We start from the raw sequence: 26,347 nt of genomic DNA on the forward strand, positions 1-26,347 counted from the left end.
CAGATCGCCGCCATTTCTAGTAAAAAATAAATAAAAACATAATAATTCTGTCCCCTATTTTGTAAGCGCTATAACTTTTGCGCAAACCAGTCGCTTATTGCGATTTTTTTTTTTTTTACCAAAAATATGTAGAAAAATACGTATCGGCCTAAACTGAGAAAAAAAATTGTTTTTTTTTTTTAAATTGGGATATTTATTATAGCAAGAAGTAAAAAATATTGTATTTTTTTCAAAATTGTCGCACTTTTTTGTTTATAGCGCAAAAAATAAAAACCGCACAGGCGATCAAATACCGCCAAAAGGAAGCTCTACTTGTGGGGAAAAAAGGACGTCAATTTTGTTTGGGAGCCGCGTCGCACGACCGCGCAATTGTTAGTTAAAGCGACGCAGTGCCAAAAGCTGAAATTTCACCTGGGCAGGAGGGGGGTATATGTGCCCAGTAAGCAAGTGGTTAATCAATGAAAAGTGGTGTTTGGTGTACTTTAACTTGAGTACTCACTACTACACAGACACACTCCACTGATACACTATATTATACTGCAGTAAAAACTGCACTGACGCACTGCAATATACTGCGTGAAGCGCACACGAATGCACAGAAATGTACGGCACTAAACGGAAGGTAACGAACTGCAATATACGGCGGTAAACTTTCAGTAACGCACTGAACTATTCTGCCTTAAATGGAAGATAACTCACTGAAATAAACAGCTGGAAACTTGCAGTAATGCACTGAACTGTACAGAGTTAAACTTGCAGTAACGTACTAAAATATACTGTGTTAAATATCACGTAACGCACTGCAATATACAGTGTTAAACTTGTCGTAACACACTTAACTATACAGCGTTCAATACAACATAACACACTGAAATATACTGAGCTATGCGTGCACAGAAATGTACTTTGTTAAATGGAAGATAATGCACTTAAATATACAGCGTTAAATGTTCAGTAACGCACTGAACTGTACTGCGTTAAACAGACTATATTGCACTGAAATATACAGCGTTAAACTTGCAGTAACACACTGAAATATACAGTGTTAAACTTGCACTAACGCACTAAACTGTACTGCATTAAACGGAAGATAGAGCACTGAAATATACAACGTTAAACTTAAAGTAACACACTGAACTGTACAGCATTAAACTTGCAGTAATACACTGAACTGTACGGCATTAAACTTCCAGTAACGCACTGAAATATACTACGTAATACTTAAGCATGCACTAACAAACAGAGATGTACTGCGTTAAACAGCACATAACACACTGCAATATACATCATTAAACTTGCAGTAACGTACTGAACTGCATGGAAGATGCTTCACATTTAACTGTGAATATTTAAGTGTGTTAACGCACTGAACTGTACTGCATTAAACGGAAGATACCACACTGAAATATACGGCATTAAACTTGTAGTAACGCACTAACCAGTACGGCGTTAAACTTGCAGTAACACACTGAAATATACTGCGTTAAGCATGCACTAATGCACAGAAATGTACAGCGTAAAATGGCACATTAAGCACTGCAATATACAATGTTAAACTTGCAGTAACGCACTGAACTATACAGCGTTAAACGGATGATATCTCACTGAAATATACTGCGTTAAGCGTGCAGTTACGCACAGAAATGTACTGCGTTAAACATCACGTAACACACTGAAATATACGGCATTAAACCTTCAGTATTGCAATGAAATACACTGCATTAAACAATCACTACACTCACACTGACTAAACTATCCCTACATTCGCACTACTGTAAAGATAAATGGTGGTCGCACTACACTCACACTGAACTATCCTTAGATTCACACTAAACTGATATCCTACACTGACAATAGAATCAGAATAGCACACTAACTATATAATAGCACTGAACAGAGCGCTGTTCTATCTCTCTCTACGCCGATATCACACTGAAAATTGTTATAGAGAAAATAGTCATCATGGCAACTTCCAATCATGGCTCTGACAGTGCTCTGTTCCCTGATTGGGCAACACTTTCTTTGCTTCAGCCAAACAGGGCTGTCAATGAACTGTGCGGCCGGTGCAGTGCATTGTGGTCATTCGGCGGGCTGAACAAACGGTCAAACGCCCTGATAATTTGGTTGTTCGGGCGAATGTTTCGAACAGCCAATGTTTGGCCCGAACTCATGCTTGGGTCGAACAGTTCGCCCATCCCTATTCATTAAGCTAAGGGAAAACAAAGGTAAATAAGATATGAAATAAAAATACAAAAGGTTTTTTTTCTTCAAAACTTTTATTAGATTGTTCATGAGTGAGGGAAGAAGGAACCAACGAAGGCAACTATCGGCAGATTAAACTTCAGCTTTCAGGCAACATTTTTTCCAGTTTTTGGATAGAGCGAGGAGGGTTTAGAATCTCTGTCAGGCTTTTCCCTTCTCCATCCAAATCTAAATACAAATATTGTTATAGATATACAAAATAATTACAGAAATAATTCCCCTTGTTTAAATTCCCCTCTAGTTACAAATCACAGACATTGTTGTGGATTTCAGAGATTCGTATAGCCTCCATGTTGGCCAAGACAAAAAAGACGTCTGGTACGTATGATTTGGTGGTGTGTAGTACTTTCCATTGAGGTTGGTCAATCCACAGGCATTGAACCACCAGCCGGAATTCACTTTGTGACTGCAGCTCTTAAATAGCATATCATCTACGCGACATCTCGGAGTGCAACCATCATGGGGGGAATCCTTGGTGCTGAAAGCTCTGCCATACTGATTCTCTGAGGCTACAGTTCCCTTGAATGCATCTCCTGCAAGAAGAAATGTTAGAATAGTTAGGTGTTTGGATATTGACCATAACATTATTTTAGTCTCAACTTGAATCTAAACTGTCTGGATTGGTCATATCTTAAAGCGGAGGTTCACCGGTAAAATGCTGTTTTTACCCTTAGATGGATGCTCATTTAGTTTAGGGGAATCGGCTAGTTGTTTTAAAATCCGAGCATTACTTACCGTTGTAGAGGGCGATCTTCTCCGCCACTTCCGGGTATGGGTCTTCGGGACTGGGCGTTCCTTCTTGATTGACAGTCTTCCGACAGGCTTCCGACGGTCGCATCCATCGCGTCACGATTTTTCGAAAGTAGCCGAACGTCGGTGCGCAGGCGCAGTATAGAGCCGCACCGACGTTCGGCTTCTTTCGGCTACTCGTGACGCGATGGATGCGACCGTCGGAAGCCTGTCGGAAGACTGTCAATCAAGAAGGAACGCCCAGTCCCGAAGACCCATACCCGGAAGTGGCGGAGAAGATCGCCCTCTACAACGGTAAGTAATGCTCGGATTTTAAAACAACTAGCCGATTCCACTAGACTAAATGAGCATCCATCTAAGGGTAAAAGAGCAAAAACAGCATTTATGGGTGAACTCCCGCTTTAACCACTTAAGGACCGCTTTCTGCACATATACGTCGGCAGAATGGCACGGCTGGGCACAAGCACTTACCTGTATGTCCTCTTTAAATGCCCAGCCATGGGTCGCGGGCGCGCGCCCGCGACCTGGTCCGAAGCTCCGCGGCCGCGGGACCCGATTGCCGCTGGAGTCCCGCGATCAGTCCCCGGAGCTGAAGAACACGGAGAGCTGTGTGTAAACACACCTTCCCCGTTCTTCACTGTGGCGCTGTCATTGATCGTGTGTTCCCTGATATAGGGAAACACGACCAATGATGACACACGTCCAGCCCCGCCCCCCTACAGTTAGAAGCACATATGAGGTCACACTTAACACCTTCAGCGCCCCCTAGTGGTTAACTCCCAAACTGCAATTGTCATTTTCACAGTAAACCATGCATTTTTATAGCATTTTTTGCTGTGAAAATGACAATTGTCCCAAAAATGTGTCAAAATTGTCCGAAGTGTCCGCCATAATGTCGCGGTCATGAAAAAAATCACTGATTGCCGCCATTAGTAGTAAAAAAAAAATATTAATAAAAATGCAATAAAACTATTTTTACCCTGATATGCTCCCGCTGCACCAACGTGATGTGATTTGAATTTTTTATATATTGTTAAGTGCAATTTTAAAGGGGAGAGGTTTTAAATAAAAAGTTTATATGGTATCACAATATTGTGGCTTTTTTTTACCTCTATATTTGAGCACCAGTCGCTGGATGCGTTTATGTACCCCTTTTGGATCTGGAGAAGTGGAGAGGCATTTTCGAGGTCCTACAACTCTGTATATACAGTACCTTTTGGTAAGAGCAATTACAACAGGGGTGTATTTAGACCCCAAATAATCTTCACAAGTGGTGGTTCTGGTGGAAGAGGATGAGCTTTTCAAGCCATTGAGATCTCTTTTGCTTTTCTTTGAACACGGACTCTTGTCTCTACTGATTCTTACCTGCTAATGACCTTCACCTTCACTTTTTCAGATATAGTGTTTATTAGAACAAGGGGGGGTTCATCAGTGCTGAAGGGGGGTCTGTGCTTAAAGGGGGTCCATCTGTGCTGAAGGGGGTTCTGTGCTGAATGGAGGGGTCTGTGTGGAATGAAGGGGTCTGTGCTGAAGGGGGGGATCCATCTGTGCTCAATGGAGGGGTCTGTGCTGAAGGGGGGATCCATCTGTGCTGAATGGAGGGGTCTGTGCTGAAGGGGGGGGTCCATCTGTGCTGAATGGAGGGGTCTGTGCTGAAGGGGGGGGTCCATCTGTGCTAATGGGGGGTCTGTACATTCTCTAGGCTATATTTATATGGGCATGGAGTGAAGCTGAATTATCTCAAGAGCTATTTCACACTGCCAGCTGGACGTGTTATCGGTAAAGCGCCGCTAAAAAACGGTGCTTTACCATCGTTTTAGCTGCGCTATTCCGCCACTATGTGTCCATTTAAAATTTAAATCTTAATATAAATATATGTCTTTTATGTAATGGGTGTGCAATTTTACACTTTTACACTTGCACAAGTCTGGTGGCTCGCTCCACGTAATATACTTCCCCCCAAAATTCCTCCCCCCCCTTCCTTTTGGCGTGTGGTTATCCAGTGATGACACCCCATTTATCTCGTAGGAGCCTTCAGTCCCCTTAGGATCTATGGGCCCTCACCCTGCGTGGGCAATCAATCTTTGCTGCACAGAGGCGACACGGAGTGGTAGTATTGCCCTTCCACCACTAGATGGCAACGGTCGAATTCTCCCCTATGGGAACGTGCCATCTAGCAGGGAATGAGACGCTCCAGCCTGCTGGCTTTACAGGCTGGAACGCATTGTCATCTTATATGCGCCGCGCGCGGCGTTGATGACGTCACGCGCATGCGCAGTGAAACACTGACTCGGCTGGAACGCACCTGGCTTCCTTCACGATGGGCGTGCGTTCCAGCAGCCACTTCAGGCCACCTCGTCTATAGGAAAGGTAGGCATAGCACTGCAAGTGGGGCTTGTGTGGCACATGTGGGCATGCATATAGCCCCTTATTGGAAGTGCTGACGCTGAGACGCTCCACTATACTTTTGCACCTAACAGATTGGATGTAACCATTTACCTGGAGCCAGTAACTTGCTGAGTGCTCCTACTGAAAAGGCCAGTCATATTGTGGTATATATTTGTATTTTCATTCCTGTATACATTGCTGTGTCTAGTGCATTCTGGATGGTGCAATAACATTACTGATGGCTGGATATAGACATGGAGGGAGGGGAAGGGAAGGGTGGTGGACATGTGGGTGGGTTCCCGGCTATGCACCTCCTTCTTTGTGGGAGGGGTGTTTTTTTCCACTTACCTAAGTTAGTATTTATTGAGACAAGTCCCATGGTGAGGAAGCACTGCAGACCACCAAGCTCTGAGGAAAGGGGTTCTCCCCTGAAACGCGTCAGCCCTAGCCACGGTCACGGATCGAAACAATATCGTGTTATGCCGATGGTGTTGGTTCTTTGCTGCATTGTTACTCAAGGCCTGTTTTTAACACTCCCTTTGTGAGTATTATGATTTGTTTTTACTATTTTAATAAAATCTACCAATCAGTATCACACTAGGTCGGTGCGCCCTCCGGTTTCCTCTTTTTGTCTCTTTCTATTCCGCCACTAGCCAGCTTTAAACCCCCGATAGCGTTTGAAGGGTTAAATCCGAAGCACAGCCCCCCCCCCCGAAAAAATTTCAGCGGACGCCCATGAGAAGAGGCATATTTTGGAGATGTTGAGACGGCAAATTTTGGACACTGGGTGTGGGGTCGAAGGTCAAAAGGATAGTTCAGAGTCCAAGATTATGATAGTTAAACCATTGATCTCGACAGAGAAGTCAGGGTAAGGGGCACGTAGGGGAGAAAATATTATGAGTTTGGTTTTGGATAGATTGAGTTTTTAGGAAGTGGCGTGACTTCCAGACTGATATGTCTGTTAGTAAATTTGATGATGCATGAGGAGACTGATGGAGTGAGCCGAGATAGATTTGGGTGTCATCAGTTTAAAGATGGTATTTAAAGTCATGGGAGGCTATCAACTATCTCAGGGAGGAGGTGTAGATCGAGAATAGAAGAGGTCCATGGACAGAACCTTGGGGAACCCCGACAGACAAAGGAAAAGGTGAAGAGGAAGTCGAATTGTAAGTGACAATGAAGATGTGGTGGGATCGGCAGGATGAAAACCAGCGAAGAGTATATAGTTACATAGGGCCAGATTCTCGTACCTGCGGCGTAACGTAACCCGTTTACATTACACCGCCGCAAGTTTTCAGTCTAAGTGCCCGATCCACAAAGCACTTACCTGGAAACTTGCGGCGGTGTATCGTAAACACGTCCGGCGCAAGGCGGGCCAATTCAAATGGGGCGGGTACCATTTAAATTAGGCGCGCTCCCGCGCCGGACGTACTGCGCATGCTCTGTTCGCAAGTTTCCCGATGTGCTTTGCGCGAAATTACGACGCGCCGACGGGTTGAGAATCGCGACGTGCGCAACGTACTTACGCCGGGAAAACAAAAAAATTCAAAAGCGATGCGGGAAAGACGGGCATACTTTAACATGGTGGAGTAATTTGACACCATGTTAATAGCAGCCCTAACTTGTTCTGTTTTACTCTATTCTTTTATTTTTATATTCGATCCTTTTTTTTTCTAATCAATTTATTTTTTCTATTCTTCTATTTTCTATTCTGTTTTGCTTCACTCTATTATATTCTTTTCTATTATCTTTTCCTTTTCTATTTTATTCTCTTTGGAAATTTGCATTTAATTCGAAAATTTTAATTCAATTCGAAAACTATTCAAATTCAATTTGAAAACCATTAAAATTTTAGTCCAAAATTCTGATTCGTTATTTCAAATTCGTTTAACCACTTCCATACCGGGGGGCACTTACACACCTTCCTGCCCAAGCCCATTTTCAGCTTTCAGCGCTGTCGCAATTTGAATGACAATTGCGCGGTCGTGCTACACTGTACCCGAACAATTTTTTTTATCATTTTTTCCCCACAAATAGAGCTTTCTTTTGGTGGTATTTGATCACATCTGCGATTTTTATTTTTTGCGCAACAAATAAAAAAAGAGCGAAAATTTAGAAAAAAAACAAAGTTTTTCTTTGTTTCTGTTTAATTTATTTTGTAAATAAGTACCTTTTTCTTCTTCAATGACGGGCACTGATATGGCGGCACTGACGGGCACTGATGGGCACCGATAAGGCGGCATTGTGGGCACTGGTAGGCGGCACTGATAGGCACTGGTATGCGGCACTGATGGGCACTCATAGGCGGCACTGATGGGCAATCATAGTTGGCACTGATGGGCACTCATAGCTGGCACTGATGGGTACTTATGGGTGGCACTGATAGGTGGCATGGATGGGTACTGATAGGTGGGCACAGATGGGCACGGATGAGCACTGATAGGTGGCACTGATGGACACTGGTGGGTGGCACTAATGACACTGGTGGGTGGCATTGCTGGGCATCACAATTTTTGTTTGTGCCATGATGGTGCCAGTCAGTGCCCATTTGTGGGCACTGATTGGCATATGTTATGTATACATTTGTACATGTGGATGGCCATGGGGACTTACCTGGCCATCCACATGTTGGGTGCTTCCCTGGTGGTCCTGGGTGGCATTCTGGTGGTCCAGTGTGGGCATCTGAGGGGGGCTACACTGATAAACAATCAGCGCAAACCCCCCCTGTCAGGAGAGCCGCCGATTGTCTCTCCTCTACTCACGTCTGTCAGACGCTAATGAGGAAGAGCCGATCAACGGCTCTTCCTGTTTACATTGTGATCAGCCGTGATTGGACCCGGCTGATCACATGGTAAAGAGCCTCCACCAGACTGACACCCCGCATCACCGATCGCTGCGTTGCGCGCCCCCACGGGCGCGCAACGGCTGTTATCCTGCAGGACGTCAATAGACGTCCAGTCAGGATAATACAACCACTTCCCGGACGTCAATATGCTATTGACCGGGCGGGAAGTGGTTAAATTTGTTACGCTTGTAACGTGAAAATTCGGACACCTCCTAAATAACGAAAAATTTGGGAGAATTTTAATTTGGAATGAAACGAACTGCACATGTCTAGTGTAAGGACATCTTTTTTTAAATAAAATATAACGTTGGCAAGGGATTTACTCTTTCCCTGTCCTTAAAAAAATGTCTTTCATGCTTCCATCCCAAGTTGAATTCAATGGCCCAGATTCTCAAAGGGCTTACGACGGCGCAACGCCATTTGCGCCGTCGTATCTATGCGACTGATTCTTAGAATCAGTTACGCATAGATATCCATTAGATCTGACAGGCGTAATGCTCTTACGCTGTCAGATCTTAAATGCAATTTTTTTTCCCGCCGCTAGGTGTCGCCTCCGTCGTTTTCCCCGTCGTCTATGCAAATTAGCTATTTACGCGAGATTCCCGAACGTACGCGCGGTCGACGCAGTGAATTTACGACGTTTCCGTAAGCGTAAACTTACCCCTGCTATATGAGGGGTAAGTTTCCGAAGGTCCGTCGTATGCCATGTTAAGTATGGCGTCGGGTCAGCGTCGTCTTTTTCCGTAGTTTCCCTAAGGCCCCGTACACACGAGAGGATCGCTCACGTCGGCGTCATTGACGTTTTCCGTCGTGAGCTGGAGCATGCGCACTGGGCTATTTTTACGCCCGGCGCATGCGCAGTTCGATCGGCGCGCTTAATTTAAATACAAGCCGCCCCCTTTGAATTACGCTGCCTTACGCCGGGCCATTTACACTACACCGCCGCAAATTACGGAGCAAGTGCTTGGAGAATATGGCACTTGCTCCAGTAATTTGCGGCGGCGTAGTGTAAATGGCTTACGCTACGCCGCCGCGGATTCTACGAGAATCTGACACAATACGTCCAGTTGCTTTTTATTACTGTTTTTTTTTTTCTTCTGATATTGTGTTCTACTTCTTCTTCTTCTTCTTCCATTTTAGCCTGAATACACCTGAAAGAAGGAAACTAAAACCGTGGCCACTTACCGGCTGTGCCTGAAAATTTTCCTACTGTTAGCGGATAGAATGTGGAGTTGGCGCCGATGTTGAAGGTGCCATATTGTGCGTAGGCCGTGGCATTGGAAAAGTCTTGCAGGTTAATACGTAGTTTACATTTTCTGTTCTTCTGGTTAGTCAGGATGTTCATATTTTTCAGTCCCAACCAATGCTCACCTGTGTAAATAATAAAATAACAAAAACAATATAAAAAAACAATAAAAAATTATTGCAAATAAACAACCTCCAAAAGCAAAATAGATAGAAACAAAAATGTTTTTTAAGTAGTGAAAGGCTAGAACCCCTGGCAGTGTTTTATTGATAAATAAATGCAACCACAAACCCACATGGTGTTTAACCACTTAACCCACGGACCATATTGCTGGTCAAAGACCAGAGCACTTTTTGCGATTCGGCACTGCGTCGCTTTAACTGACAATTGCGCGGTCATGCGACGTGGCTCCCAAACAAAATTGGCGTCCTTTTTTCCCCACAAATAGAGCTTTCTTTTGGTGGTATTTGATCACCTCTGTGGTTTTTAGTTTTTGCACTATAAACAAAAATATAGCGACAATTTTGAATTTATTTTTTATTTTTTGCTATAATATATATCCCCCAAAAATATCTAAAAAAAAAAAAAATTTTCCTCAGTTTAGGCCGATACGTATTCTTCTACATATTTACTAAAAAAAAAATCGCAATAAGCATTTATTGATTGGTTTGCGCAAAAGTTATAGCGTTTACAAAATAGGGGGTATTCTTATGGCATTTTTATTAATATTTTTTTTTACTAGTAATGGCGGCGATCAGCGTTTTTTTTTTTTTTCGGTACTGCGACATTATTGCGAACACTTCGGACACTTTTGACACATTTTTGGGACCATTGGCATTTTTATAGTGATCAGTGCTATAAAAATGCCACTGGCAGTGAATGGGTTAACACTAGGGGGCGGGGAAGAGGTTAAGTATGTTCCCTGGGTGTGTTCCAACTGTAGGGGGGTGGGACTGACATGGGGAAATGACTGATCTTCTGTTCATACATTGTATGAACAGAAGATCAGCATTTCTCTCCCTGACAGGACCGGGAGCTGTGTGTTTACACACATAGCTCCCGGTCCTCGCTCTGTAGCGAGCGATCGCGTGTGCCCGGCGGCGATCGCGCCCCTAGTGGCCTGCGCGAGAGCCGACGTATAGTTACAGGCTCTCGCGCAGGGGAGCCGACCTGCCGCCGTAAAACGACGGCGGCTGGTCGGCAACCAGTTAAGAGGGCCGACTTCCACAAAAAGTGTTGGGTGGAGCTTGGTCGCGTGACGTCGCCACGTCATGAAAGTTTGCATATTTTAATGGTTGGAAATACTCCTAAGAAAATTTTGGATTAACATGCAATATTTACTATTAAGTGAATATTTTGGCAAATAGTTAAATAGATTTTGACTATTAGTAATACTGCACAATGAAGTGTCCTTTACCTACCCTTAACCCCCGCACGATCTGAGGTCCTGCTGAGGTGGAGTTCCATATACTAAGTGGGCTACAGACATCCAACATCTTAGACATGTGCACTGCCAAAAAATGTGTTTGTTTTCGTTTTTGTTTCATTTGTTTGTTTTGTTTTTCGGGTCATTCGTTATGATCGAAATTTGTTATTTCGAATAAATTCGAAAATTTGAAAATTCGTAAATTTGAAAATTCGTAAATTTGAAAATTCGTAAATTTGAAAATTCGTAGATCTGGAAATTTGGAAATCCGCAAATCCAAAAATTAGAAAATCCAGAAATTTGAAAATTGGTAAATGTAAAAATTCAGAAATCAGAAAATTTGAAAATCCTAATTAATAACTAACTAACTCACTAATGATAGCTAAATATTAAATTATAGGTATTGGAATTTCCCTTCAAATTTGGCTGTTAGTGAACATAATCAATTTTATCCTAAATAAATTATCCGAAATAACGAATGTCGCATCTAAAGGAATGGAATGTAACAAATTAATAATAATAATAAAAACTTCTTCTTCTTATTTATTATTATTAATTCATTACATTACATTTGTTTAGATGTGACATTTGTTAATTCGTAACTTCAGATTTGTTACGTTCACCAACAGCCAAATTTGAACTGAAATTCCAATACCTATAATTTAATAGTTAGTAATAGTTATTATTAGCTAGTTGTTATTTCAGGCTTTCTAATTTGGGGTTTTTCTAATTTTCTGATTTTTGTTCTTGGTTTCGGATTTCCAACATTCCGAATTTTCAAATTTTCAAATTTTTTAATTTTCGATTTTCAATTTTTCGAATTTCTGAAAAATTTGTTAAACGAGTTTTCGTTAACTTGAATATTTCCGAATGAACAAATTTTCCGAACAAAACGAACTGCACACGTCTATGACATCCCTGTGAGATTATCGAGTGTGTTTGACTGCTATTGAGGGTAAGGGTCAGTGTGCGCTTTGCGCTCGGTGGAGGACTTCTACAGCACTTTGTGTGTGTGTGAAAAACGCACCGGTTGGATTCCACTCTCTGGAATTTTTGCATCGTTTTTATCTGTCTATGGGAAAGCGCTGCATCCATTATTTTATACTGAGGCCTCGTACACATGACCGTTTTCCTCGACAGAATCCATCAAGAAACATGGTGGCAAAGCTTTTTTGCCGAGGAAACCGGTTGTGTGTATGTTTTTCATCGAGGAAACTGTCGAGGAACTCGACGAGAAAAAAAGAGAACAAGTTTTCTTTTTCCTCAACGGGAGTCTCAATTTCCTCGTCGTGTTCCTCATCAGGCTGGTTTTCGACGAGAAACACGTTCGTGTGTATGCTAAGAAACCCGTGCATTCTCAGAATAAAGTATGAGAAGGAAGCGCACCTTCGGTAAAAGTAGCGTTTGTAATGGAGATAGCACATTCGTCACGTTGTAACAGTCTGAAAAGTGCAAATCGTCTCTTACCAAACTTTTACTTAACACGCAGTAACATGAGATTAGCAAAAGCAGCCCCAAGGGTTGTGCCAGTGGAATCGAACTTCCCCTGCCGTTGTATGTGTTCTACGTCACCGCGTATGAGAACGAGGAGATTTGGTCTTGACAGTGTGTACGCAAAGAAAGCTTGTCAAGTTTCTCGACAAGCCTAACAAGGAACTCGTCGAGGAAAACGATGTGTCTTTTCCGACGAGTTCTTCGGTCGTGTGTACGAGGCCTGAGTGTTTTATTGCTGTCTATGTCCCTGTTGTCCCTTGGTTCCTATGACCATGACAGTAAGTGGGGGAAATCTTCCCAGTCCTCCCCTGGTGGAGAAAACTCCAATACTTACCCACCGGGGGGGGGGGGGGGGTACTGGGAACCTTTGGTCTGTGGGGCAAACACAACCAACTAGCCTTGTCATTGTCGGAACAGATTTCTGTAGAATAAGGAAAGTCTCCAGAGTGTGCCATGGTGCCCGTGCTGATTGGTGGGCGTGGTAAAAGTTGGGTGTCCTCAAAGGACATGGTTTATTGGGAGATGAGCCTTGCCCATTTTTCCACCATTAGCTTTGCTTTGCAACTCTCAGGGTTCATTTACATAACATCTCAGAGCTGCAAAGGATTTCAGTGCTGGAGGATTTCCTTCTGAGGGATGTTGTGCTTCAAGTCTGAATGGGGAGCCGGTATCCGTATCATACAAGGCCATTCGCATTGCCCCCAAGCTACATCGCCAAACCTCATCTGCAGATATCGCCCACACCGTCCTCTCTGCTCCTCCCAAGACCTCCTACTCTCTAGCTCCCTTGTAACCTCCTCCCATGTTCGCCTCCAGGACTTCTCCAGAGCCTCTCCCATCCTCTGGATCTCCCTGCCCCAGTATGTCCGGTCAGCCCTACTGTGTCCGCCTTTAGGCGATCCCTGAAAACTCATTTATTCAGGGAAGACTACCCCACCTCCACCTAAGAACTGTACACGAGCCACCTCCATCAGTTCACCCGTTGCAGCTATTGCCTTTTGCACCCCCCCCCCTTTTAGATTGTTAGCAACACAAGCAGGGCCCTCCTGGCCCTTCTGTATTGAACTGTATTGTAATTGTACTGCCCCCCCAGCTACATCACCAACCTCATCTGCAGATATCACCCAAATTGTCCTCTCTGCTCATCCCAAGACCTCCTGCTCTCTAGCTCCCTTGTTACCTCCTCCCATGCTCGCCTCCAGGACTTCTCCAGAGCCTCTCCCATCCTCTGGATCTCCCTGCCCTCAGTATGTCCGGTCAGCCTTACCCTTAAGCGTTCCCTGAAAACTAATTTATTCAGGAAAGACTACCCCACCTCCACCTAAGAACTGTACCCGAGCCACCTCCATCAGTTCACCCCTTGCAGCTATTTCTTTTTGTACCACCTCCCCCCTCTCTTTAGATTGTAAGCTCCACAAGCAGGGCCTTTTCCAGCCCTTCTGTATTAACCACTTAAGCCCCGGACCAAAATGCTGCCTAAAGACCCAAAGGGTTTTTACAGTTCGGGACTGCGTCGCTTTAACAGACAATTGCGCGACGTGGCTCCCAAACAAAATTGGCGTCCTTTTTTCCCCACAAATAGGGCTTTCTTTTGGTGGTATTTGATCACCTCTGCGGTTTTTATTTTTTGCGCTATAAACAATAATAAAGCGACAATTTTGAAAAAAATTCTATATTTTTTATTTTTTGCTATAATAAATATCCCCCAAAAACATGTATAACATTTTTTTTTTCCTCAGTTTAGGCCGATACGTATTCTTCTACCTATTTTTGGTAAAAAAATTGCAATAATCGTTTATCGGTTGGTTTGCGCAACATTTATAGCGTTTACAATATAGGGGATAGTTTTATTGCATTTTTTATTTTTTTATTTTTTTTACTACTAATGTAGGTGATCAGCGATTTTTTTTTTTTCCGTGACTGCGACATTATGGCGGACACTTCGGACAATTTTGACACATTTTTGGGACCATTGTCATTTTCACAGCAAAAAATGCATTTAAATTGCATTGTTTATTGTGAAAATGACAGTTGCAGTTTGGGAGTTAACCACATGGGGCGCTGAAGGAGTTAGGGTTCACCTAGTGTGTGTTTACAACTGGTAGGGGGGTGTGGCTGTAGGACTGACGTCATCGATCGAGTCTCCTTTATAAAAAGGATCACCGTGCTTCAGCCTCGGGGAGCGATCGCGACGGAGCGGCTATAAACGAATAGCCACGCCGTCGTCCCGGATCGCTCCCAGAGGGAACCCGACCGCCGCATGTCGCGGGGGGGGGTCCCGGTCGGACCCCCCACCCGCGGAAAGGCAAGGCCGTACATGTACGCCCATGTGCCTGTACGTGCCATACTGTGGACGTACATTTATGTACATGTACGTACATGTGGCGGTCGGGAAGTGGTTAAACTGTGTTGTAATTGTACTGCCCCCCTTTACATTGTAAAGCCCTGTGCAAACTATTGGCACAGCATAAATTCTGTATAATAAAAATAATTGTACCCAGCATGTATTTCCTTGGATTAGGCTCAAATTGATGTCTGAATGGTGAAGCATATACACCTAGGGCTAACCAGCTCAACATATCTTCTTAGTACTGACCCGGGGCCCAATCCACCCCTCTGCCTCACTCCATCCAAAACAAGCAAAAAAAGTTTTGGCTTCATTCAATATAAAAGTAATTATACAGACAGCACAGTTGACTGCTTACCGTTGACATTTCCAAACCCTTGTTCATAGATGCTCCACGTTCTATCAAAATTGAGTCCATCTAATCCATTACGAAACTGGATACGAGTCCACCCTCCGCTCTTTGTTATTTCACAGTAAGCCTGCAGGGGGAGCAAAAAGCATCTATTGTAATGGTGTTAAAAACCAGCTCATGGAGTATACAAAAATATATGTCGCCGTCAGGGGGGTACGCCTGTAAGGGGAAGAGATGACACTTTCGTTACCACAACCCCCTCTGCTTATCATCTCGTGGCAGGAGAGAGGAGGGCCCCCCCCAGTTCTCTGCTCTAGGTGGGCCCTGCCTAAAGCTGTGTAAGGGGCCCCAAAACTTTTGATGGCTGCCGCGTGTGTGTGTGTGTGTGTATGTGTGTATATATATATATATATATATATATATATATATATGCCCTGTATATTTTATATATATATATATATATATATATATATATATATATATATATACTGTATATAAAAAATTAGAATCAACTTGCTACACATTCTCCTCCAATCTTCTTGATCCCATTTCTCTCTTGCTTGATTCTTTACTTTCCTCCACTCATACATTTCTTCTAGACACTCTAGACCAGTGGTCTCCAAACTGTGGCCCGGGGGTCAGATGTGGCCCTTTGCTTGCTTTTAGCTGGCCCTTGGGGTGCTATTTTATTTACTGACAACAATGAAAGGCACAATTCCTCCCAATGACACCAACAATGGGGCATAAGATCTCCAAATGACACCAACAATTGTGTCCAATGACACCAACCATGGGGCACAGTTCCTACCAATGACACCAACAATGGGGCCCAATGACACCAATGATGGGGCACAATTTTTTCCAATGACACCCACAAGGGGGCCCACTGATGGGGCACAATTCCTCCCAATGGCACCAACAAAAGGGCCCATTGACACCAATGATGGCGCACAGTTCCTCCCAATGACACCAATGATGGCGCACAATTTCTCCCAATGATACCAACAAAAGGGCCCAATGACACCAATGATGGCGCACAATTCCTCCCAATGGCGCCAACAAAAGGGCCCATTGACACCAATGATGGCGCACAGTTCCTCCCAATGGCACCAACAAAAGGGCCCAATGACACCAATGATGGCGCACAATTCCTCCCAATAGCACCTACAATGGGCCCATTGATGCCAAGGAAGGGGCACAATTCCTCCCAATGACACCAACGATGGGTGTTTTCTTACTCCCACTGATGCTGGGACATTTTGTACTCGGGATGGCCACAGTCCGGCCCCCCTAAAGTCTGAAGGACTATAAACCAGCCCTTTGTTTAGAAAGTTTGGAGACCCCTGCTCTAGACAAAAGGGGTCTTGTTGTCTTACCTGAAAAGGGGCATTCGCTCCATCTGGTTTGATTAGATAGACTCCACTAGGTGCTTTCTTGTTTTTCAGCCATATATCGGAACAATCGCGTCCTACAAAACAAGGTAAAATATTAATTATGACAATAGTTGTATTTTAGCTACAAACTAACTAAAATCTTACATTTTGCTCTTTAAACCACTCACTTTTACGTCGACAAAATGGCAAATGGCCCGCGATTGCGGTCGGCGAAGACAGAACAGGGGGATGCCTTTGTAAACAAGGCATTCCCCTCTTCCCCCCTAGTGACATGTCACTGATCGAATGTTCCCCCGTGATCGGGAGCGGTGATCAGTGACGTGCCACCGGTAGCTCCTCCCCCTAACAGTTAGAGTCACTCCCTAGGACACACTTAACCCCCTTCAGCGCCACCTAGTGGTTAATTCCTTCACTGCCAGTGTAATTTTCACAGTAATCGGTACATTTTTATAGCACTGATCGCTGTATAAATGACAATGGTCTCAAAAATGTGTCAAAAGTGTCCGATGTGTCCGCCATAAAGTTGCAGTCACTATAAAAATTGCTGATCGCAGCCATTACTAGTAAAAAAAAATGTGTCAATAGTGTCCGATGTGTCCGCCATAATGTCGCAGTCACGATAAAAATCGCTGATCGCCTCCATTACTAGTACAAAAATAAAAATAAAAATGCCATAAAACTATCCCCCTATTTTGTAGACGCTATAACTTTTGCGCAAACCAATCAATATACGCTTATTGCGGTTTTTTTTATACCAAAAATATGTAGAAGAATACGTATCGGCCTAAACTAAAAAAAAAAAAAAAAAAAAGGGGACATTTATTATAGCAAAAAGTACAAAATATTGCTTTTTTTTTCAAAGTTGTCCCTCTATTTTTGTTTATAGCGCAAAAAACAAAAACCGCAGAGGTGATCAAATACCACCAAAAGAAAGCTCTATTTGTGGGGAAAAAAGGACGTCAATTGTGTTTGGGAGCCACGCCGCACGACTGCGCAATTGTCAGTTAAAGCGACGCAGTGTCGAATCGGGAACTCATTTTTGCTCTGATAATTTGCCCCCTTTGCATACAAAGGATTACCCTACATGACCTTTTCCCAGTCCAAGTCCCATGGAGTATCTGTAGCACTGCAGAAGTCTCTCCATCAAATTAACCACTTAAGGACCGCCTCCTGTAAATATACGTCAGCAGAATGGCACGGCTGGGCAGATGTACGTACCGGTACGTCCTGTACATCTACCCAGCCGTGGGTCGCGGGCGTGCGCCCGTGACCCGGTCCGAAGCTCCAAGACCGGGACCACGGGACCCGCGGACCCGATCGCCGCTGGGGTCCCCCGATCGGTCCCCAGAGCTGAAGAACGGGGAGAGCCGCGTGTAAACACGGCTTCCCCGTCTTTCACTGTGGCGGCTGCATCGATCGTGTCATCCCCTTTATAGGGAGACACAATCGATGACATCACTCCTACAGCCACACCCCCCTACAGTTGTAAACACACACTAGGTGAAACATAACTCCTTCAGCGCCACCTGTGGTTAACTCCCAAACTGCAATTGTCATTTCCACAATAAACAATGCATTTTAAATGCATTTTTTGCAGTGAAAATGACAATGGTCCCAAAAATGTGTCAAAATTGTCCGATGTGTCGCCATAATGTCGTAGTCACGAAAAAAATTGCTGATTGCCACCATTAGTAGTAAAAAAAATAATAATAATAAAAATGCAATAAAACTATCCCCTATTTTGTAAACAATATACATTTTGCGCAAACCAATCGATAAACGCTTATTGGGATTTTTTTTTTTTTACCAAAAATATGTAGAAAAATACATATCGGCCTAAACTGAGGGAAAAAACAATTTTTTATATATATTTTTGGGGATATTTAGGCGGACAAATGCAGTGCTGGACACCCCAGAGGCTTGAATCCTCCTTGTCTTCCGAGACAACGCTCGCAAAGCGAGTCAGGATTTATTTTTCAATAGCTCATATTGCGAAACATTTGTAAACCATGTTACTTTACATAAAAAAAAATAAAAAATCTCCCTTCCCAGATATTTTAACCACCATTTCCAAATAATCTTTTACTTAGTGACTAAAGATTTTATCTTACCTTGAGTTACTTGACGCTTTGGAAATAAAACAAAAGAAGAAGAGAAACAAAAATTATTAAACATTCTTATACAGTTATATAAAGCCCAAATGTTTGCAGTGTGCTATGATTCCTGAAATATTCAACATTTAAATAGAAAACTATCTATAAAGTATAACTGAAAAAAAAAACACAATTCTAGAGGTGCCCTGGATGAAAATTTTGGTGCCGAAACTAAAAATCAAAATGCAGAAAATGTATATGTTTCTATATAATTGTATTATATTCAACTTTTTAATTAATATCATTAAAATGTATTAAATATTAATATTTAATATAATTAATATTAACCAAAACCGAAAATATATATTTTTCTATATAATTGTATTATATTCAACTTTTTAAATAATTATCATTAAAATGTATTAAATATTAATATTTAATTTTACATCTCATTTACATAATAAATATTAACCGAAACTGAAAATATATATTTTTCTATAAAATTGTATTATATTCAACCTTTTAATTAATATCATTAAAATGTATTAAATATTAATATTTAATATAATTAATATTAACCAAAACCGAAAATATATATTTTTCTATAAAATTGTATTATATTCAACTTTTTAATTAATATCATTAAAATGTATTAAATAATAATATTTTATATTAAATCTCATTAATATAATAAATATTAACTGAAACAGAAAATATATATTTTTCTATATAATTGTATTATATTTGACTTTTTAATTAATATAATTACAATTTATTAAAAATATTAAATACCATTATTATAATTAATATTAACCAAAACTGAAAATATATATTTTTCTATATAATTGTATTATATTCAACTTTTTAATTAATATCATTAAAATGTATTAAATATTAACATTTAATATTAAATCTCATTAATATAATAAATATTAACCGAAACAGAAATATATATTTTTCTATATAATTGTATTATATTTGACTTTTTAATTAATATAATTACAATTTATTAAAAATATTAAATACCATTATTATAATTAATATTAACCAAAACCGAAAATATATATTTTTCTATATAATTGTATTATATTCAACTTTTTAATTAATATCATTAAAATGTATTAAATATTAACATTTAATATTAAATCTCATTAATATAATAAATATTAACCGAAACAGAAATATATATTTTTCTATATAATTGTATTATATTTGACTTTTTAATTAATATAATTACAATTTATTAAAAATATTAAATACCATTATTATAATTAATATGAACCAAAACCGAAAATATATATTTTTCTATATAATTGTATTATATTCGACTTTTTAATTAATATCATGAATTTAATTTATGGTTGTCCATTATCAGTACTTTTAGCACAGGAAAAACTCAAGAAAAATGCATCCCTTTAAATTCTATGTTTGACTTCACACTGGTCTGTGGTGCTTCCATTGCTGTGTTAAAAAAACATGGGAAAATTGTGGCAAAATCGCATGTGTTTTCGGGGCCATTACCGGCACTTTTTTTTTTTATCTGCAAAATTCAGAAAACACCATTTTGGGCCGATTGGTTTCAGCTGCAAAATTTTTGGTGCATCTCTACACATTACGTATAAATATAATAATAATATATTATTATATTAATATAAAATGTACTATAAATAAAGTGTAACTGCTTAAAACTGCAATAAAATATTTATTTTTTGAATGAAATATATTATTATATTAATATAAAATGTACTATAAATAAAGTGTAACTGCTTAAAACTGCAATAAAATATTTATTTTTTGAATGAATATATGAACGTGTTTATGTTTCAACACTTTTTTATAAACATTTTATATAGACATATAACATAAACACTCAAAAACATATATACAAATCATTCAAAAACATCAGAATGGTTCATTCCTAGAATATTCGTTCTACGAGCTTTCAAAGTCCTTCATAAAATACCCATATTTCATCATTTACTTTATCAATTTCCCTCCCTCAAACCCCCCCCCCCCTCCCCCAATCCCCAACCATCAAACTCGCCATACAAATTAAACACTCTTCATTACAAGACTTAAACAACCAAAAGATACCTAAATATTTGTGTATAGTGAATTTTTATTTTTTAGGGGGTGGACCTCTACTACTGCTGCCCCCCCCCCCCCCAGTTCCTTCCAAATTGCTGTGTACCCCTACCTAATTGTCCTATTCCATAGTTACATAATTAGTCAGGTTGAAAAAAGACCATCCTGTTCAACCATATATATATTATATAATTTATTATTATTATTATTATTATTATTAATAATAATAATAATAATAATAATAATAATAATAATAATAATAATAATAATAATAATAATAATTTATTATTATTATTATTATTATTATTATTATTTAATTAAAAAATGTCTTTCCATTACATAACTCCCCCACACTCTCCCTTACTAACCATAAAATACCATATGTGTCAAAGAATAAAAAACAATATGTAATTTCTTTATTGATTCAATTGATTTAATTAATTTGACTCTTTGTAATAAAAGTAAAAACATTTTAGTTGAAAGACTTTACAAACCTGTGAATGAAATCCTTGAAAACACAAAGTTATTACTAAAATACAGCTGAATAGTCTGTAGTCTGCCATACTTTCACCTTGAAGAAAAAAAATGAATGAAAAAAAAAAGAAAATAATAGAATATAACATTTTTAAATATTTACAGAAAATTGTATTTTAAAGGGATGAAGTCAACAAAATGTAACATATAATTTAAATGTTACAATTTTCTGTAAATATTTAAAAATGTTGTAACATTTAGATTTTATGTTACATTTTGTTGAGTTTATCTCTTAAAAATATTTTTTTTTGTAAATATTTAAAAATGTTGTATTTTAAAGAGATGAAGTCAACGAAATGTAACATCAAATTTAAATGTTACAACATTTTCAAATAATTTACAGAAAATTGTGTTTTTAAAAAGATGAAGTCAACAAAATGTAACCTAAAATTTTAATGTCACAACATTTTTAAATAGTTACAGAAAATTGTATTTTAAAGGGATGAAGTCAGCAAAATGTAACCTATAATTTAAATGTTACAATTTTCTGTAAATATTTAAAAATGTTGTAACATTTAAATTTTATGTTACATGTTGTTGCCTTTATGTCTTAAAAATAAATTTTTTTTTAAATATTTAAAAATATTGTATTTTAAAGAGATGAAGTCAACGAAATGTAACATCAAATTTAAATGTTACAACATTTTCAAATATTTACAGAAAATTGTGTTTTTAAAAAGATGAAGTCAACAAAATGTAACATAACATTTTATTGTTACAACATTTTTAAATATTTACAGAAAATTGTATTTTAAAGGGATGAAGTCAACAAAATGTAACCTATAATTTAAATGTTACAATTCTCTGTAAATATTTAAAAATGTTGTAAATATTTAAAAAAAGTTGTATTTTACAGAGATGAAGTCAACAAAATGTAACATAAAATTTAAATGTTATAACATTTTTAATATTTACAAAAAATTGTGTTTTTAAAAAGATGAAGTCAACAAAATGTAACATCAAATTTCAATGTTACAACATTTTTAAATATTTACAGAGAATTGTATTTTAAAGGGATGAAGTCAACAAAATGTAACCTAAAATTTTAATGTCACAACATTTTTAAATATTTACAGAAAATTGTATTTTAAAGGGATGAAGTCAACAAAATGTAACCTATAATTTAAATGTTACAATTCTCTGTAAATATTTAAAAATGTTGTAACATTTAAATTTAATGTTACATTTTGTTGCCTTTATGTCTTTAAAATACAATTTTACGAAAATATATTTTAAAGAGATGAAGTCTAAAATTTAAATGTTACAACATTTTTAAATATTTACAGAAAATTGTATTTTAAAAAGATGAAGTCAACAAAATGAGCAAAAAGGATATAAACAGACACAGCCACATAAATTCTTACCTTCCAGAAAATATTTTCTGTAGTTCCTTTCAGTTGTCCTCCTCCTCCTTCTCCTTTCAGAGTCATCCTTTTATATCACTCTAGGATAGCAATGAAGATTAACAACAACCAATGAGATAACGGGAGGAGTCTGGCGTGCCCGGCTAGAAAACCTTTAATCAGATAAGCACTTAGATCTAAATCAGGGGTCTCAAACTCAAATTACCTGAGGGCCACAAGACAAGTTTTCATAAGCCATGGGGGGCCGCATGCAAACTTTCAAACTTCAAAAACAACAGTACTGGTGTCAGCGAGCGCATTATTAACCCCCAGCACTGGTGTAAGGCAGGGTTTGACAAATTTGCTTGGAATCTAGGAGCCAGCTAAAAAAGTGAGGGGCCAGAAAACGCACCCCGTCCCGACGGGCTTGCGTGCAGAAGCGAACACATACGCGAGCAGCGCCCGCATATGTAAACAGTGTTCAAACCACACATGTGAGGTATCGCTGCGATTGGTAGAGCGAGAGCAATAATTATAGCCCTAGACCTCCTCTGTAACTTAAAACATGCAACCTGTAGATTTTTTTAAACGTCACCTATGAAGATTTTAAAGGGTAAAAAAGTTTGTCGGCATTCCACAAGCGGACGCAATTTTGAAGTGTGACATGTTGGGTATGAATTTACTCGGCGTAACATTATCTTTCATAATATTAAAAAAAAATGGGGATAACTTTACTGTTGTCTTATTTTTTAATGAAAAAAAGTGTATTTTTTTCCCAAAAAAGTGTGCTTGTAAGACCGCTGCGCAAATACGGCGTAACAGAAAGTATTGCAACGATCGCCATTTTATTCTCTAGGGTGTTAGGATAAAAAATATATATAATGTTTGGGGGTTCTAATTAGAGGGAAGAAGATGGCAGTGAAAATAGTGTAAAATGACATTAGAATTGCTGTTTAACTTGTAATGCTTAACTTGTAATACCAACGGCCACCACCAGATGGCGCCAGCTCACATCTGGTGGTAATAACTTGTAATACCAACGGCTCACCACCAGATAGCACCAGCTCACAAAAAAAAAAAAAAAATTTTTTTTTTTTTTTTTACTCTTTGCTCCCCCCACTTCCACCCTGCCTGAGGGCCATTTATAGCTGGTCCGCGGGCCGCAAATGGCCCGCGGGCCGGTACTTTGAGACCACTGATCTAAATGATCTAAATAATGTCACAACAATGAACTGATCAGTATCTGTTTTACTAAATGTGTGGATTTTACCAATTATCAATTATTAATGAGTTTCCATCAGATTTAAAGAATTGAACAATGATGCACCAAAAAAAAAAATCTGATCTGCCATTGCTTTATTATACATCGTATCTCACAAAAGTAAGTACACCCTCACATTTTTGTAAATCTTTTCTCCTATCTTTTCATGTGACACGTTGTATCTACAATGTTGTGTAGTGAGTGTACAGCTTGTATAACAGTGTACATTTTCTGTCCCCTCAAAATAACTCAACACACAGCCATTAATGTCTAAACCGCTGGCAACAAAAGTGAGTACACCCCTAAGTGAAAATGTCCAAATTGGGCCCAAAGTGTCAATATTTTGTGTGGCCACCATTATTTTCCAGTGCTGCCTTAACCCTCTTGGGCATGGAGGTCACCAGAGCTTCACAGGTTGCCACTGGAGTCTCTTCCCCCTCCTCCATGATGACATCACAGAGCTGGTGGATGTTGGAGACCTTGCGCTCCTCCACCTTCCGTTTCAGGAGCCCCACAGATGACCAATAGGGTTTTGGTCTGGAGAAATGCTTGGCCAGTCCATCACCTTTACCCTCAGCTTCTTTAGCAAGGCAGTGGTCATCTTGGATGTGTGTTTTGGGTCGTTATCATGTTGGAATACTGCCCTGCGGCCCAGTCTCTGAAGGGAGGGGATCATGCTCTGCTTCAGTATGTCACAGTACATGTTGGCATTCATGGTTCCCTCAATGATCTGTAGCCCCCCAGTGCCGGCAGCACTCATGCAGCCTCAGACTATGACACTCCCCCCACCATGCTTGACTGTAGGCAAGACACACTTGTCTTTGTCCTCCTCACCTGGTTCCCCCCACACATGCCTGACACCATCTGACACCAAATAAGTTTATCTTGGTCTCATCAGACCACAGGACACGGTTCCAGTAATCCATGTCCTTAGTCTGCTTGTCCCCAGCAAACACTTTTGCGGACTTTCTTGTGCATCATCTTTAGAAGAGGCTTCCTTCTGGGACGACAGCCATGCAGACCAATTTGATGCAGTGTGCGGCGTATGGTCTGAGCACTGACAGGCTGACCCCCCCACCCCACGCCTTCAACCTCTGCAGCAATGCTGGCAGCACTCATACGTCTATTTCCCAAAGACAACCTCTGGATATGACACTGAGCACATGATCTCAACTTCTTTGATCGACCATGGCAAGGCCTGTTCTGAGGGGAACCCGTCCTGTTATACCGCTGTATGGTCTTGGCCACCGTGCTGCAGCTCAGTTTCAGGGTCTTGGCGATCTTCTTATAGCCTAGGCCATCTTTATGTAGAGCGACAATTCTTTTATTCAGAACCTCAGAAAGTTCTTTGCCATGAGGTGCCATGATGAATTTCCAGTGACCAGTATGAGAGAGCGAGAGTGATAACACCAAATTTAACACACCTGCTCCCCATTTACACTATGATAATCATTTCTACAGGTTACCAGTTTTGAGTTACAGAGGAGGTCTGGGGCTAGAATTATGTTTCTAACCATTGTGGCGATACCTCACATGAGTGATTTGAACACGTTTACATATGCGGGCGTGACCTATGTATGCATTCGCATCTGCGCGGAGGGACGGGCACTTTAATAAAAATTAAATTTTATTTTTTATTTTTAGACTGTCCCTTTTAAAAAAAAAAATTGATTACTTTTATTCCTATTACAAGGAATGTGAACATTTCTTGTAATAGAAAAAAAGCATGACAGGTCCTCTTAAATATGAGATCTGGGGTCAAAAAGAGCTCACATCTCATATTTACACCTAACTGCAATAAAATAAAATAAAACTTTCCCTGTACCGTTAAGGCCGTTGGGCGGAAGTGACGTTTGAAGTCGCTTCCGTCATCCAACATCATTGAGTCGAGTGGGGGGCCATCATTCCCTCACTTGACACAGTCCCTCAGAGGGGAAAGGATCGGATCACCCCTGCCGCTACCGACAGCTCTGGTAAGCAATGGAGATGACTGTAACACTGCGCGAGGGGGGGTGGGCACCTCTCCCGCCACCAATAAAAGTTATCTTGCGGCGAATCCGCTGCGGAGACCACTTTTGTCTCAAATCGGACCTCCCGCTGTTTCAGAAAATACTGGGATTATGGCAGCAGATAACCCCAGTATTCAATGACAAAGTACCGACTTATAACAACGGTGGGTGGTCTGAAAATGGTAATATCGTAAAAAAAAAAAAGTGTGAATCAAATACCACCAAAATAAAGCTCTATTTGTGCGAACAAAATGATATTGATTTCATTTGGGTAAAGTGTTGCATGACCGAGCAATTGCCATTTAAAGTACGCAGTCTTGAATAGCAAAAAATGGCCTGGTCGTGAAGGGGGCAAAATCTTAAAGTGGTTGAGGGAATCACATGGGGGGTGTCACGTACCTGGTGGCTGAGCCCGATGGGCAGGGAGCGGCTACTCTTACTCCTCTGATCCCGGGACCCCTGGTAGAGCAGACAGGGAGTTCGAGAATGCAGAGTCGCACAAGCGCCTGGTGTAATGC

At 40.2% G+C, this 26,347-nt stretch overlaps 1 protein-coding gene across 1 annotated transcript; it reads right to left on the bottom strand.

Annotated features, from left to right (window-relative positions):
• Positions 1–2,257: 2,257 nt before the first annotated feature.
• Positions 2,258–22,673, bottom strand: LOC120920317 (angiopoietin-related protein 5-like). The gene is made up of 7 exons (XM_040332331.1): positions 22,581–22,673; positions 21,177–21,253; positions 18,616–18,631; positions 16,487–16,578; positions 15,117–15,237; positions 9,431–9,616; positions 2,258–2,795 (listed from the first exon to the last, which is right to left on the bottom strand). The coding sequence occupies exons 2-7, from the start codon at positions 21,243–21,245 to the stop codon at positions 2,500–2,502; spliced, it is 780 nt and encodes a 259-aa protein (XP_040188265.1). The 5' UTR covers positions 21,246–21,253; positions 22,581–22,673; the 3' UTR covers positions 2,258–2,499.
• Between the last annotated feature and the right edge of the window lie 3,674 nt (positions 22,674–26,347).

The sequence above is a fragment of the Rana temporaria genome, chromosome 13, assembly GCF_905171775.1.
Source record: "Rana temporaria chromosome 13, aRanTem1.1, whole genome shotgun sequence".
Taxonomy (NCBI): Eukaryota; Metazoa; Chordata; class Amphibia; order Anura; family Ranidae; genus Rana; species Rana temporaria.